The sequence below is a fragment of the Lathyrus oleraceus genome, chromosome 2 (genome assembly GCF_024323335.1).
Source record: "Lathyrus oleraceus cultivar Zhongwan6 chromosome 2, CAAS_Psat_ZW6_1.0, whole genome shotgun sequence".
Lineage (NCBI taxonomy): Eukaryota > Viridiplantae > Streptophyta > Magnoliopsida > Fabales > Fabaceae > Lathyrus > Lathyrus oleraceus.
In genome coordinates this window covers 485,879,213-485,892,885 of record NC_066580.1, presented here as the reverse complement: position 1 = coordinate 485,892,885, position 13,673 = coordinate 485,879,213, and the positions used below count along the sequence as shown (strand labels likewise).

General features: G+C 36.6%; 1 protein-coding gene across 1 annotated transcript; it reads left to right on the top strand.

Moving 5' to 3' along the window:
* The first annotated feature begins 2,234 nt into the window (after positions 1-2,234).
* Positions 2,235-13,673, top strand: LOC127120772 (E4 SUMO-protein ligase PIAL2). The gene is made up of 17 exons (XM_051051313.1): positions 2,235-2,530; positions 2,810-2,882; positions 2,989-3,054; positions 3,572-3,637; positions 3,731-3,813; positions 4,051-4,102; positions 4,189-4,257; positions 6,907-6,974; positions 7,061-7,109; positions 7,212-7,296; positions 7,386-7,490; positions 7,639-7,690; positions 9,687-9,738; positions 10,818-10,934; positions 11,189-11,956; positions 12,581-12,890; positions 13,062-13,673. Exons 1-17 carry the CDS (start codon positions 2,340-2,342, stop codon positions 13,334-13,336), a joined length of 2,481 nt encoding a protein of 826 aa, XP_050907270.1. The 5' UTR covers positions 2,235-2,339; the 3' UTR covers positions 13,337-13,673.

Below are 13,673 nucleotides of genomic sequence, written 5' to 3'. Positions count from 1 at the left end.
CCGTAGTCGAGCTTTAGTGTGAAGTGGGATAACATTAAAGCATTAAGACTATTATGTTTGTAGACTGATGATCACATCTCATGGATCATGGATAAAGAGTTATCAAGTCTTAAACATATGTATGAATATTAGGAGTAATATTTATACCGGATTGACCCACTATGAGAATACTATATAGAAAGTTATGCAAAGTGTCATAAGTTATTCTCATGGTGATAATAGTGTATACCACTCTTCGACCTGAAACCACCATGGATCCTAGATGTAGAGTCGAGTGCTTTATTGCTGATCCAACATTGTCCGTAACTGGATAACCATAAAGACAGTTGATGGGTACTCCACAAAGCATGCTGAGGGACATGAGTGTCCTAGATGGAATTTGCCCATCCTGCGTAACAGGATAAATGTCTATGGGTCCAATATTGAACTGGACAAGGGTGACACGGTCTATACCTTGTGTTCAATATAGACATAAGGGCAAAGGGATAATTATACACATAATTATTATCACAGGAGGTTTTGTCAAATCACATGACATTTTCGTGTCTTGGGTAGCAGTGATGTGTTGCTAGATACCGCTCACTATTTATTATGTTAAATGCATGATTTAATATAATTGCCAACGTCATGAAAACCTATAGGGTCACACACAAAGGACGGATTGATGAGAAATAGAGTAACTAAGGAACACCGTAAGGTACGGTGCACTTAAGTGGGAGACGAAATATGGTAAGGTACCAAGTACTTAAGTGATTTTGGCATATTATGAGATATGGGCCAAAATACACTTAAGTGGACTTTTTAGCTTGAAGCCCACACAAGTGGTTCTATAAATAGAACCCCTTGGGTAGAAGCATTGGAACTCCACAGAGACTCAACTCAAGTGAAGAGTTGGAATTTCGTTTCTATCTCTCTCTCTCTCTCACTCAAAGCCTTCATTCGTACCAGCTAGCACTGAGATTGAAGGAATCCGTTCGTGTGGACTGAGTAGAGACGTTGTCATCGTTCAACATTCGTGATCGCCCCGTGGATCTATATCCAAGGTTTTGATCGTTATAAGAGATCTGCACCAAAGGTTTGAATCGCCACAAGAGCTAACGATTCTATCACTGATTATGCCCCATTCTTGAGGATCACTAAATGGAGAAATTTTTAAATTCCGCTGCGCCTTTGATTGATCCACGCCAACTAGCCTCGTAATCATACGCCCAACAACAAGTCCCTGTCCAATAACAATGTCAAACCACCCAAACCCAACAATCAACCTCACACCACCAACCTACCATATACATCCAACAACTAAACACCCAACCTCGCAATCCATTAACGCCACACACCCAACCTCAAAACCAAGAATCAAACCTTACCCATCAACAATCATACGCAGCCACCACAATAGTCTATAGTCCAAATGATTCATACAATTCATGCCATCGTAGCCCCCACCGATGACCACCTAAACATCCCAATGTCACAACTCCCACCCATTGTTTGACTATAGTACACCCCTAAGAACCATTGATTCGTTTCCAAACCGATTAAATATTCTAATTCGGACAACCATATCGTTCGCAATTCACCAAACCACAATGACCCAACTACGAGAACATGGACACCAAACTCAATTATGGAAGTGCCATTGACGAGAACCCCCCAGCTATTGCGAACAAATGATGACACATCTATCAAATACCGCTGGACCTTCCACTGGAAATTCACACCAGCCACCGTTGGATCATGTCAGCATTGAAAGACCCCAAACACCTCAGAAAAATCGTAGGAGACCTCGAAGACAGACCAACGCACTTGGATGTGGAACACATGAGCGTTTCAATCGGGCAAGTCATTAAATTTCTTGGTAATTCAGTGTAATTTTTTATTTATATATATATAATTTTAATTTTAATTTTTTTTTTATTTTTAAAATTAACATTTAAATTTAAAAAAACTATAGGTGCATACACTATATAGTGTATGCATGCGCCAATGCATGTGACGCCTGGATTGCCCACCATTGGGAGCATGCGTCAGGGGTAATGGTACCTCCTCTATAGTTTTATTAGATGTGTCCGTTCAACTGACGCATCAATTATAAAAGATGATTATTTTAGTATTTTTTTTTAAAAATAAATTATTTAAAAATTAAAATTAAAATCAGTGGTTATTTTAAAAAAATTCACTCTACATTTACCCCATGCAAGCACACTAAAATAAAAAGAGATAGAGGATTTAAATCCAAATTCTCTTATTTCTCCCTAGAATTTCCTAAATAGCAAACCTTGCCTACTGTGTAGGCGTGGAGCAGTTTTCTCCCCCAGCCACCAGCACCAATAACCACCATGGAATCCAACACGTCGTCAGCGATGCCACCGGATTTGGCTTCAATGAACGGAACGACAAATCCAGTGTCGCCATCGCTAGTCAATTTGTATAGAATAACCAAAGTTCTGGAGCGTTTGGCTTTTCACTTTCAACCTGGCAACCGAAGCGATCCTTTCGAATTTTTTAACCTATGCCTATCCCTCTCTCGGTTTCCACTCTTTCACTCTGCTTCTTTTTAACTTTTATGAATGCTCTTGTGTTTAGCTTTAGGAATGTGCTTGCATTTAGCTTTACGTTTAACTGAATTTTTTTGCTATGTAGTACGCAAATTAGCATTAAATTTGAAACCCTAAGTTAAAAAATCTACCCTCAAATGAACATACATTCACCCTAGGAATGGTTTTGCATATAAATGATGAACATGGACGATGATACTGTAAATGTAATGTGCTTCTGTTTTTGATTCTGGATTTACTTTGAAATGCAGAGGGATTGATTATGCACTTGCCAATGGTGAGCCTCCGCCGAAAGCTAATGACCTGCCTACCTTGATGAAACAGGTGATCTCCAATGCATAATGGAGAAGGGTTAAGAAGTTTTATCATATTTTATTAATTGTTATGCCAGTAGGTTTGAGGCTTTTTTACTCTTCCTTTTTTCACACAGATGTATCAAAGAAAGACTGATGAACTATCACTAGCAGCTGTGATGGTTTTGATGATATCTGTGAAGGTAAGTTTGTTTCTCGGCATTCATGAATTTCCATTAGTTGTGGCTTACTAAAGGTGGCTGTTTTTTTTTTAATTAAAAAGTTGGGAGGTTGAACTATTCTTACTCTTCAAGAAAATACCCACCAACACTGTTTCATGAGTGGTAAGAGCATGGCCTAGAAACCTCTAGGGACAGAGTTCAAGTTCCCTTGGGATCAGTTGTAAAATGGCCACCTTACTCACTGGCACTGTTGACCAAGGACAAATTGGTAACTTTTTTTCCATGAAATGTAACCTACCAAGGAATGCTCTTGCACTGTGCCAAAAATGTTTTCTCTCAGAATCTGTTTCTTTTTTAATTCTTGATGAATTTCAATTCTCATGACAAATTAAATCTTTGTCCTATGAGACCGCTTGAGATTTATGCGAGCCCTGCTGTAGTTGTTTAATCTATAATGTATTTGTATAGAATCTGGAGTTATGTATCCCGACATTTCTTAAGTCGTGAATTTATTGCTGACACTATTTTTTAATTATAGAATGCCTGTAAAATTGGATGGTTCCAGAAGAAAGAGTCAGAAGAACTTTTAACTATTGCTGACGAGGTTTGCTTTTATGTTACTAATCATCGTCATCATCATTCATTATTACTATTTTTGCCATGTGTCATTTTGTTACAATCATCTTTCAAACTGTAGATAGGAAAGATCTACTGCACCCTGGGAAATGTTAGTACCGGACCTAGTTCTAGCCATTCTGCAGTGTTAACTATAATGGAAAGGTAGGGATCCTTGAAACTTCCTCCACATATATTCTCCTATGTCTTTTATCTTATTTTTGAATTAAACTATATATTTTACTGTCTTTTTATGTAACATGCAATTATTACTGAAGTTAAGTACCAGAAACTTGAACAAACCAAAAGACCTATAAGAAAAAATGTATTTGAAATTAGACATCTCTCACTATTTCTGATATGCAACAGTAACAATTTGTCTACATGTGGACTGGCTTGCAGGTTCTATCCAAAATTGAAACTGGGTCCAATAATTGTGTCAATCGAAGCTCAGGTGGTTCTTTGTGATAGTCAAATTGTGAAATTTAGTCATATTTCTCATTGAGAACATATTGAAATATCATTTGACCTGCATTGCAGCCTGGATATGGAGCTTCTGCTGTTGATTTCCATATCACAAAGAACAATGTTCATTCAGATAGAAAAATTGTAAGCATCCCCTGAATTGATTTGTTGGTAACATTGTATACGTGACAAACTACTAATTTATTTTCTGCCAAAATAAGTCTAGGAACCGTTGATTTCCTTTTGTTTATAACTGACCTGTCTATGTTCATTTTAATATTCTTATCATATCAAGCGTCTTTATTTCAAGTATTACAACTTCTCAAAGTTGGGTGCAAATGTGTAAATTACTCAACTTTTGGAATGCAGAGTTTTGTATGGTTCTTTTGTACCAAATTTCGTAATGGCATAATCTTTAATACCTAATGGTTTCTTAATGGGAGATATAATCTTGGTGCTTATCAGAGTTGAGCTAAGTTCTATGTGGTGAAATATGTTGCCTTTCATGTTTAACCATTCCTATATTCATAAATAAATGGACTCTTGCTTGTTTCTTAATAAAATGGTTTGACTCTGTTAGACTCGAAAGTCAAGAATCTACCAATAAAAAAAATGCAGTTTTATGATAAAAATTCTGGATTAGAATTAGAGCATGCCAGCCTAAGCCTTATCAGAGTGTTTTCCTCTCCCACGCAAAATCAGAAAATTACCCATTAGTAATATAACCACGACCTCTATATATTAAAGAATTAAAAACACCATTGTTCTCTAGTAGCCTCTTTTTTTCCTTTCATCATCGACTTTCCAAGGCATTGGCTTATGTCCCACAGGCCTAGTTTCATAATGCAGGACTGACACAGCCCTGTCCTTGTGGCTGCAACTGCAACATGAATATTGTCCATTGATAGCATTTGCATGTTCCCATGTAGCTTCATTGACATTTTGAAAAGACCATTTGACCATTACTTGTGAAGTAGGTTGAGCATTTCTGGTTATGAGTCTACCACTCTGGAATTAAAAAATTTCCAACTCAAAGGCTGGTCCATCCACTACAGGGCCTGCTGGTAAAGTGGGTTGGGCAGCATACTGTCCCATGGAATATTAAGTTGGCAGGCCTGAAACATAGGATGGATATTTGGCACTTCACTTTAGGCGCAGTTGTAACTTGCGTGCTGCTACTCCTACCTTAGCCACAATTTGAAAATGCCCAAAATACCTTGCATCAAATTTAGGATTCGGTCTCTCAACCACAGATTATTGTCAGTGTATCCTGAGCTCTAAATACACCTAATCTCAGCTTAAATACACTCAATAAGCTTCAATACAAAATCTCTTTGGTTAACCCCCAAGGGTTGGCCAAGTGGTGGAGGCTTGGGTCTTGAGAGTGTGCTCCTCTCAAGGTCTCAGGTACTCTCAAGGTCTCAGGTACGAATCCTGCTAGGTGCAATCAATCCTTGTGTTGGGTCAGTCCATATGGAGCTTTGCTCTAGCTTTTAACGGGGGCCTTGCTAGTGGACGGTGGGATTGGTCCTCTTGGACTAATCCGTCGCAAGACCGGATACCAAGATTAAAAAAAAAACATCTCTCTGGATTTGTGAATATGGTAGGTGATATGCAAGCAACCTAAGAACTTCATTCCTATCATCAAATGATTCAAATCATTTGCCATATCCTCTTTTAAACTCTAACGTGCTATATAATGGATCAGTATTAGGGGCTTCTCACAAAGACATATGTTGTCAATAACACCATTATAACGGCAAGTACCTTGGACAAGGCCAGGGTGGCCTTGCTAAAGCAGAATAGCGTAACAGTGGTATGGTTCTGCACAACACTTTTTGCATGCGAGCCGCCGTCAGCAATAGTGGTTGTTACAGCCACAACCCGCTTATTACAGCAAAATTGCGGGCCTTAATCGTTATCGTGCCCGCCATTACGGTTTTAGGGCGAAATATTCCTCTAATTCTTTTCTTTTTCAACTTTGGTCTTTGTTTTAAGTGTATAAATGTAAATTCAAACCCTTTTTAAGGGCATTGTTCTGTTATGGTCTTGCTCACAAACAATTGTTTTGTTCTTCTTCCTACCTTTAGTTGAGTTCTATATGTTCTTCTCTGTTTAAGGAAATAACTCTTCCAAGCCAAATAACTCATTGTATAGGCTGCTATGATGCAAGCTAAAACAAATAACTCTTCCATCCCCCATTTAGTACCTTTGTTTGCCTATAAGTTTTGGGGTGATAAGCTAATCTATAGTACGGAAGAGTGAGTTGGAGTTAGAGTTGTACACTTGTAATCTTGACAGAAAAACAATACCTTTTGACCAAGTACATCTTAAGTTCTTTTTTTGATAATGTAATACAACTCTCCAAGTTTCTTAACATCTTCAGTCGTCCTCACTAAACTTAATCATGAAAGACATAATGAAGAGGGAAGAATGCAGCTACACCGATTTTGTTTTTAGAAAGTTTATGAATGGCCATCATGTTATTGTAGGATTTTGGGGACATGAAGCATAGTTGTAAGGAATAATTAAAATTAATAGTTCTAGATCCTGCCACTTACCCGTCAACAATAACTATATGATGAATGTCAGGATAAAAGTGGAAGATATTATGGTGTTGTTTGATTCATGTAGCTGACTCCACTCAGTGGGATAAAATTTGGTTGTTGTTGTTGTAGCGGTTGACAGCACTGTAGAAAAAAAGAGTTAAAACTGAAACGTTACAACATTTTTTTTGTTAATATACATTATTAATATTTGTTATTTGAACACATCAACTATTTTAACTTGCAGTGGTTATTGGTGGCACAAACTGATAACATTGAGACATCTGCATGCCTCATCAGCCCTCAGCAAGTGAAGTATGATTTCTTTTAATTTTCTTATTTTAATTGTGTAGAGGGGTTGTAAATGGATGCTGACTATGACTATTTGTGCATTTTTGTAGTTTTCTCCTGAATGGAAAAGGAATTGACACAAGGACTAACTTTCGAATGGTCTGTTTTTTTTTTTTTCAACAAACATTCTAAAACATGTAATTTAGACTGTTTTAAGGGTGTAACACCTGTTTGCTATCCATATGTCATTTTGTTTCTCAGGATCCTGGGCCACAGATGCCCACTAATGTGACTAGTGTGCTTAAATTTGGGACAAATCTGCTTCAAGCCGTGGGTCAGTTCAATGGTGAGCATTTAAAAGTGTTTTCTTTCCACCCAGTTGTCCTGGTTTTCAATGTATGCATCTTCTTTACTGTAACCATTATCATTGTGAAGGTCATTATATTATACTTATTGCCTATATGAGTGTTGCATCCTTGCCCGAGCATCCAGTTCTTCCACCAGATTATGTTCAGCCTGCTGTTACATCCGTCGATTCAGGTATAATTTGTATATTTAGTATAAAATTTACCCTAAAATTGTTTTTGTTACTTCTTTTTCTTATTAGAACCATTTTATTTCATTGCTCCTAACTATTTTTACTATTCTGATTCTTCATTCTTATCATTCTCCATCTTTATGCATATAGATTCAGATATTATCGAGGGGGCATCACGATTCTCACTTAATTGTCCGATAAGGTATGCTTTGATCTTCTTTATTAACAATATTGATCACTTTTCTTCCTTTCTTTATCTGTTGCTAACTTTCTCATCTCTAGAGTTTAGATTGAACATGTTAGTATCGTAGGTAGTTGTCATTTGAGTTCCATTCCAATCATATTCGTTCTGGGTCTGGTCTATCGGAGAAAATACCCCCAACTGACTTTGAACTTGAAGAATGAGGGAGGTAGTCATTCATGTTCTTATCACAGGTAGTTGTCATTTGAGTTCCATTCTAATCATATTCTTTCTGGGTCCGGTCTATCGGAGAATATGCCCCCAACTGACTTTGAACTTGAAGAATGAGGGAGGTAGTCGTTCATGTTCTTATTCTTTTGTAGATGTTGACATTTCAGTTGTTAATGGTCTAATAGTGTTCTGGTATGAATGAAATTTCCTTTTCAGAGTCATTTGTCTATGTTTTTGTTGAAGCTTTTGTTAGAATCACTTTCATTTTGTTTGTTCATTATAGTAAGTCAGAAGTCAAAATCCTCTTTCAGCTGATTTCTATTTTCAATTATTATAGTTTATTTGATCACTGCTATTTTTGTATTTTTAAATTAGTGGAGTTCATGTCTCAGATACCTTTCTTATGTTTCCCTGCTGGAATAGGATTAGATGCTAATGAACAATGACCAAGCTGTGTCTAGTTCTAGTTTCTTAATTGACTGTCTAGCTTATTAATAAGTCTACATTATTAAATATCTTTGAGGAGTTTTCCTTTCACCCCCTTTTTCAGTTTTCCTAATGATGATATATTTTTTTTGTTTAGTCTTCCTGAAACCTTTGGTATGTTAATCTTCTCTAATCTTATCTTAAAACCCTAATATTGCTTACCCCATACTTCATTTTAATGTATTACTATTTGACCTTGCCTTTCTTTTCCGCCACTACTACTTTTTTTTGGACAGTGAGCGAAACCTTTTCTTATATATCAGTTTTAGACAATGAAGCACGGACACGATACGGGTATCGGATACGATACGGTTACTAATTGGAAAAATACAAGATACACGTAATGAATTAAATATTTAGTTAAATCATAGTCTAACAAAATCAAACTCATAACAAAATTTTAATAAATTTTTTAATACATTATTATATTGTTGAAAAATATTAAATCTAAGATACTGGTATAGTATCAATGTCGTCTGGATGAAAATATGGTAATAAAAGTTTATTTGGAATATTTTTGATGGATAAAAGTGATTACTATATTATGGCAGTAAGATTTTTTTAGATGATGAAGAAGAAGAAAGTAATGTTGCAGAGAAAGAGATTGCAAGGTATAATAAAAGTAATAAGTAATGATATTGAAAATTGATAAGTAATCATGGGAAATTAGACCATTCTTGAAAAATGATAAGTTTCTGGAAGGAATTAAATAGTCATTAAAGAATGACCTTTAAAAAATTAAAAACGAATGAAAAGTCATCAAAAAGAAAAGAATCAACTAAAAATTGTAAAGTCACATATCGCGTATTGCCGCCTTATGGAATTTTGTTTTATTGGTTTTAGAAGACTTTTTAGCTGTTATGTTTCTCTTGTGCATGTGTTCCTTGCTTGGTAATTGGTATTAGTTCATGAACCCTCATGTATGCCTTCTGTGAGTAGTAAGCTTATCCAACTTATGAGTTAGTAACCGCAGTTTATGCCAACCAGTAACTTTTAGTATGAGATTTTTAACATTAAACTCTTCACAATAATCTTTTAAAGTTTTCTTTGTTTAGCAAGCATGATTTTTCTGTAGGTTTCGTTTATATTTATCTTGTAGGTTTATATTTATCTTGTAGGTTGTTGTATTCTTTTACTGGAATGCTTTATTCTGCAGACTTTATGCTAAGATCACCTGTTTAATTATCCTTAAAGAGGGAATTTTCACTTTTGGATGATAATTTTTTTTTTATAGAAAAAAACTTGTTTTTGTTTTTTGAAGTAGAAGTTGATAGTCTTTTGTCTCATCTTTACAAAACAGCTTTACACGAATCAAGACTCCTGTTAAAGGTCGGTCATGCAAACATTTCCAGGTCAGTAGTTCATGTATTAACATCACATAGTATGAAGAATGCCGAGGGTGGTTGCTGATTAATTAATTATACACTTGTTACTTACCATTAATAATAAATGTGGCCCAGAAGACTATTGTTCATTTGTTTGCTATGAAGTAATTTGTAGTGGCAGCTTATGCCCTTCTCTGCCATATGGTTTTAATCCGTTTTTTAATTATTAAAGTTAAAGAGTTCCGTAAATCTTACCAGTGTTGTTATATAGTGGCACTATTGCATAGCGGAATTTAACAACTCCATTATTTTGTGATATAAATATTAGAGAGTTCGGGTAGCACCTATAGTAGAGACGATGGTGGAAAATAGATTTAGGTGGTTTGAGCATGTAGAGAGAAAACATGTAGATTCTGTGGTACGAAGAGTAGATCAAATGGAAGAAGTCAAACAACTAGAGGAAGAGGAAGATCTAGAAAGACTATAAAAGAAATTATTAAAAACGACCTCGAGATTAATGATTTGGATAGAAGCATGATTGTAGCACCTATAGTAGAGACGACAGTGGAAAATAGATTTAGATGATTTAAGCATGTAGAGAGAAAACATGTAGATTCTGTGGTACGAAGAGTAGATCAAATGGTGAGAAGTCAAACAACTAGAGGAAGAGGAAGACCTAGAAAGACTATAAAAGAAGTTATTAAAAAAGACCTCGAGATTAATGATTTGGATAGAAGCATGATTCTAGGCGAAAGTTGATCCATGTAGCTGACCCTATTTAGTGGGATAAGGCATGGTGGTTGTTGTTTTTATTGTTTTTGTTGTATTATTCTGTGATATGCTATTTAGTATAAAATACTGTGATCTAGCGGCTAGAGTGGCACTATAACACTGTTGTGTAGTGGAATATGAACAAATCATTATTTTCCGCAATCCACAATTGACAGCACTGAATGTTACCAAAATGTTTGCAGAATAATACTTGTTAATAAAGTAACAATCTTATGATGTGGTTCTGTGTTTGTCGGTGGCTGGGCCTATGTAGGTCAATATATTCCAGCCTGTTTCCTCTCCTCTACCTTACATCTCTGTTCTCTTCTCTGTAGTGCTTTGACTTTGACAACTTCATTAAAATAAATTCTAAGAGACCATCCTGGCGCTGCCCCCATTGCAATCAGAATGTTAGCTATACAGAGATTCGTCTAGACAGAAACATGATTGAGGCAAGTTTATTTAGTTCTTTAATCATTCAATCTAATTGCCTTTTGTTTATCTTCTCTCCTAAAGTCAGTTTGGTATCACCATAAAATTGGGATTGAATAATTTAATAATTTAATAATTTATTTTTCATGCTAATCTTTTATCATATTTCCTCCCCTCCCAATTTTTAATGGCAAACCAAGTTGACCCTAGGGGTGAAAGAAAGGCTGAAAAGAAAAGAAAAATTAACCCCATTTATTTCTCTTTCTAAATAAAGATCCTGGAAAAAGTTGCCGAGAACATTGTGGAAGTGACTGTCCATGCTGATGGATCGTGGCAGCCAGTTTTGGAAAAAAATCATGATGTGGATAAGATACAGAACAAGGTCCACAATTGTGAAAAGGAACAAACTGAACAGCAAGAATCTACTCACTCACCTGATACATTTCCCCACGTCGTGGACCTCACCAACAAAGATAATGACATGGACATAATAATGGATACTTGTGAAACTGCAGATAGAAAGCCTTCACAGGGTTCTGCTCCGACGAGTGTTCAAATCGAAGACGATTTTTGGGCTGGACTTTATATTGCCAACAGTAGGTCTGATACTCCTACAGTTGGTGTCACTGACCTTCCTGTTCTGGCAGATGCTGTTTCTCCTGCATTAATTCAAGAAGCTGAGGGTCATGATAATATTTCTGCCGTGCATAACCAGTTCCCGGCACTGAGTAATTTGCAGATGATGAATTATATGAATTCATTTGTTAGTGAGTATGGGAGGTCATCCTTGTCACCGAGACATATTCATAGGACTCCAGTTGCTGTTCAGGCCCTTCCAGTCCAATCTCAGCCATTAGGACCACAGCAAAATTCAGTAACCAATTTGGATTCCTTGATAACCAGCAGTCCCTCTGCTACTCATGTTTCCTTGTCCAACTCTGCCACCGCAGATCCTTACAATGCCATACTGAGTGATGCAGAAAGACAACAACTTTTTTCTCGTTCCCCGCTGAACACGCCTCAGGTCTCAGCAGCAACACAGGTTTGCTTCATTACTGTTCTATTGTTACTCCTTAAATTGGGTGCCAGTTTTGGGGATGCATATTCTGTTCAATTTGCATCTGAAGTGGCAACTTCCTGTTATTTATTATATCTCTGTTCCTTTAGAAAAACATGACAACTGCTCATACAATAAAAAAATGACTGAACTTGAATCCTGTTTGAAAATTGATTTTAGGATTAAATTAATTTAAATATTCTTTTACCGAAAAAGTCAGTTGGAAGAAAAAAAAAGTTTTTTTGAAAGGAGGGAACTGACGAATAGTTTAAATATTCTTTTACCCAAAACGTTAGTGATGCTATTGCAATGTGTCTCAGTCTCTAACTTTTCAAAGAAATTATACAAGATCAAGTTGTTTAGGGAGCCACTGAAAATATGAGTGCGTCTTATTTTCTTTGCAGTCTTCGTTCTCCAGTTTTATCTTTGGTACTAATTTATAATTATACTTGGTGAACTTGTTGATTATCTTTTTATGTCTTTTACTGTAACTGATGCATGTATTGTTTTCATTGGTAAATCTGTAAATTTTACATAAACCTTGCTAATAAGTGTGTTTCTTGGTGTTAATGACTCTTGAGCTTAAGCTTTACTTTTCATTGAACTCAGAATCGAATGCCAGCAGTTAATATGCCAGCCCCAACTCATAATCGAGTGCCACCAGTTAGTATGTCAGCCACAACTCTTAACCGAGCACCAAGTCATTTGCAAAACCAACAATACAGAGCAGGTATACTGAATGATTTTAGAAATTCCCACCTGCAGCAAACTCTTAATCCCCGGGCACACCCACCAATGCAACCATTAAATGCCCATCGATCTCACATTCAACAAGGGATTTCACAAGCTAATGCAGCTGGAGGTGCAGCAAATAGCCAACAAGCAAGGGTTATGGCTTCATCACATGTTGCCAGACAAGGTAATTCTCAAGCTGGGATTGTTTGGACAGCTGGAGCTACTGTCAATAGCCAACAAGATCCGGCTATTGCTACTGCCCTGGCTGCTAGACAGTCCCAATCCATTTCATCTCAGAATCCAACTTGTGTAGCAGCCCCATATTTTACAGCTGACAGTTTCTGGGGGTTAACAGGAGAGCAAAGAGGACCACCGGTACAGGCAGTTTCTAGGACTGACGAATTATTCAATTCACAACCAGATCAGAATTGGCGTCCTACTTCAAGAATGCGTGGAAGTCTTTCAGGTCAGCAGCTTACTGAAGATGTTAGGCAGCGATTAATTATGCCATCATCACAAGAAGCTCAAAGTTCACGACCACAAGGTCCACCACAACCAGGGCGAACAACGTCTCAACTGAATGTGCTCATTGCAAACAGTAGAAATGCTCATAATCCTCCGAGACCTTAATATTGTTTTGGAAGCTTTTACCTGTGCATGCTTGGAAAGACGGTTATTCCATATTAGAGAGCTTAAGGTCATTCATTGTCTTATGTGCATAGGTTGTAAATATGATCAGCAATAGATGGGGAAAACACAGGAACATGTTGCATTCAGGTATTTTGAATATGACTACGGAATTGAAAGATGTTAATATGGGATTGGGTGAGAGCAGTTTAGTGAAAAACCACGATGACAGAATCAGTGTGCCTAAATAGAATACTGTATATGCACTTAAAAGAAAGTGACTTATTTGAACAAAAAGGAAATGTTATTTCATTTTAATTCTATCCACCTATTGCCCTAA

Coding starts and splice junctions, on each gene's coding strand:
- LOC127120772 (XM_051051313.1), top strand. CDS start 2,340: ATGGAATCCAACACGTCGTCAGCGATGCCACCGGATTTGGCTTCAATG. Junction 2,883..2,988: donor TGCCTACCTTGATGAAACAG/GTGATCTCCAAT, acceptor TTTTTCACACAG/ATGTATCAAAGAAAGACTGA. Junction 3,814..4,050: donor GTGTTAACTATAATGGAAAG/GTAGGGATCCTT, acceptor ACTGGCTTGCAG/GTTCTATCCAAAATTGAAAC.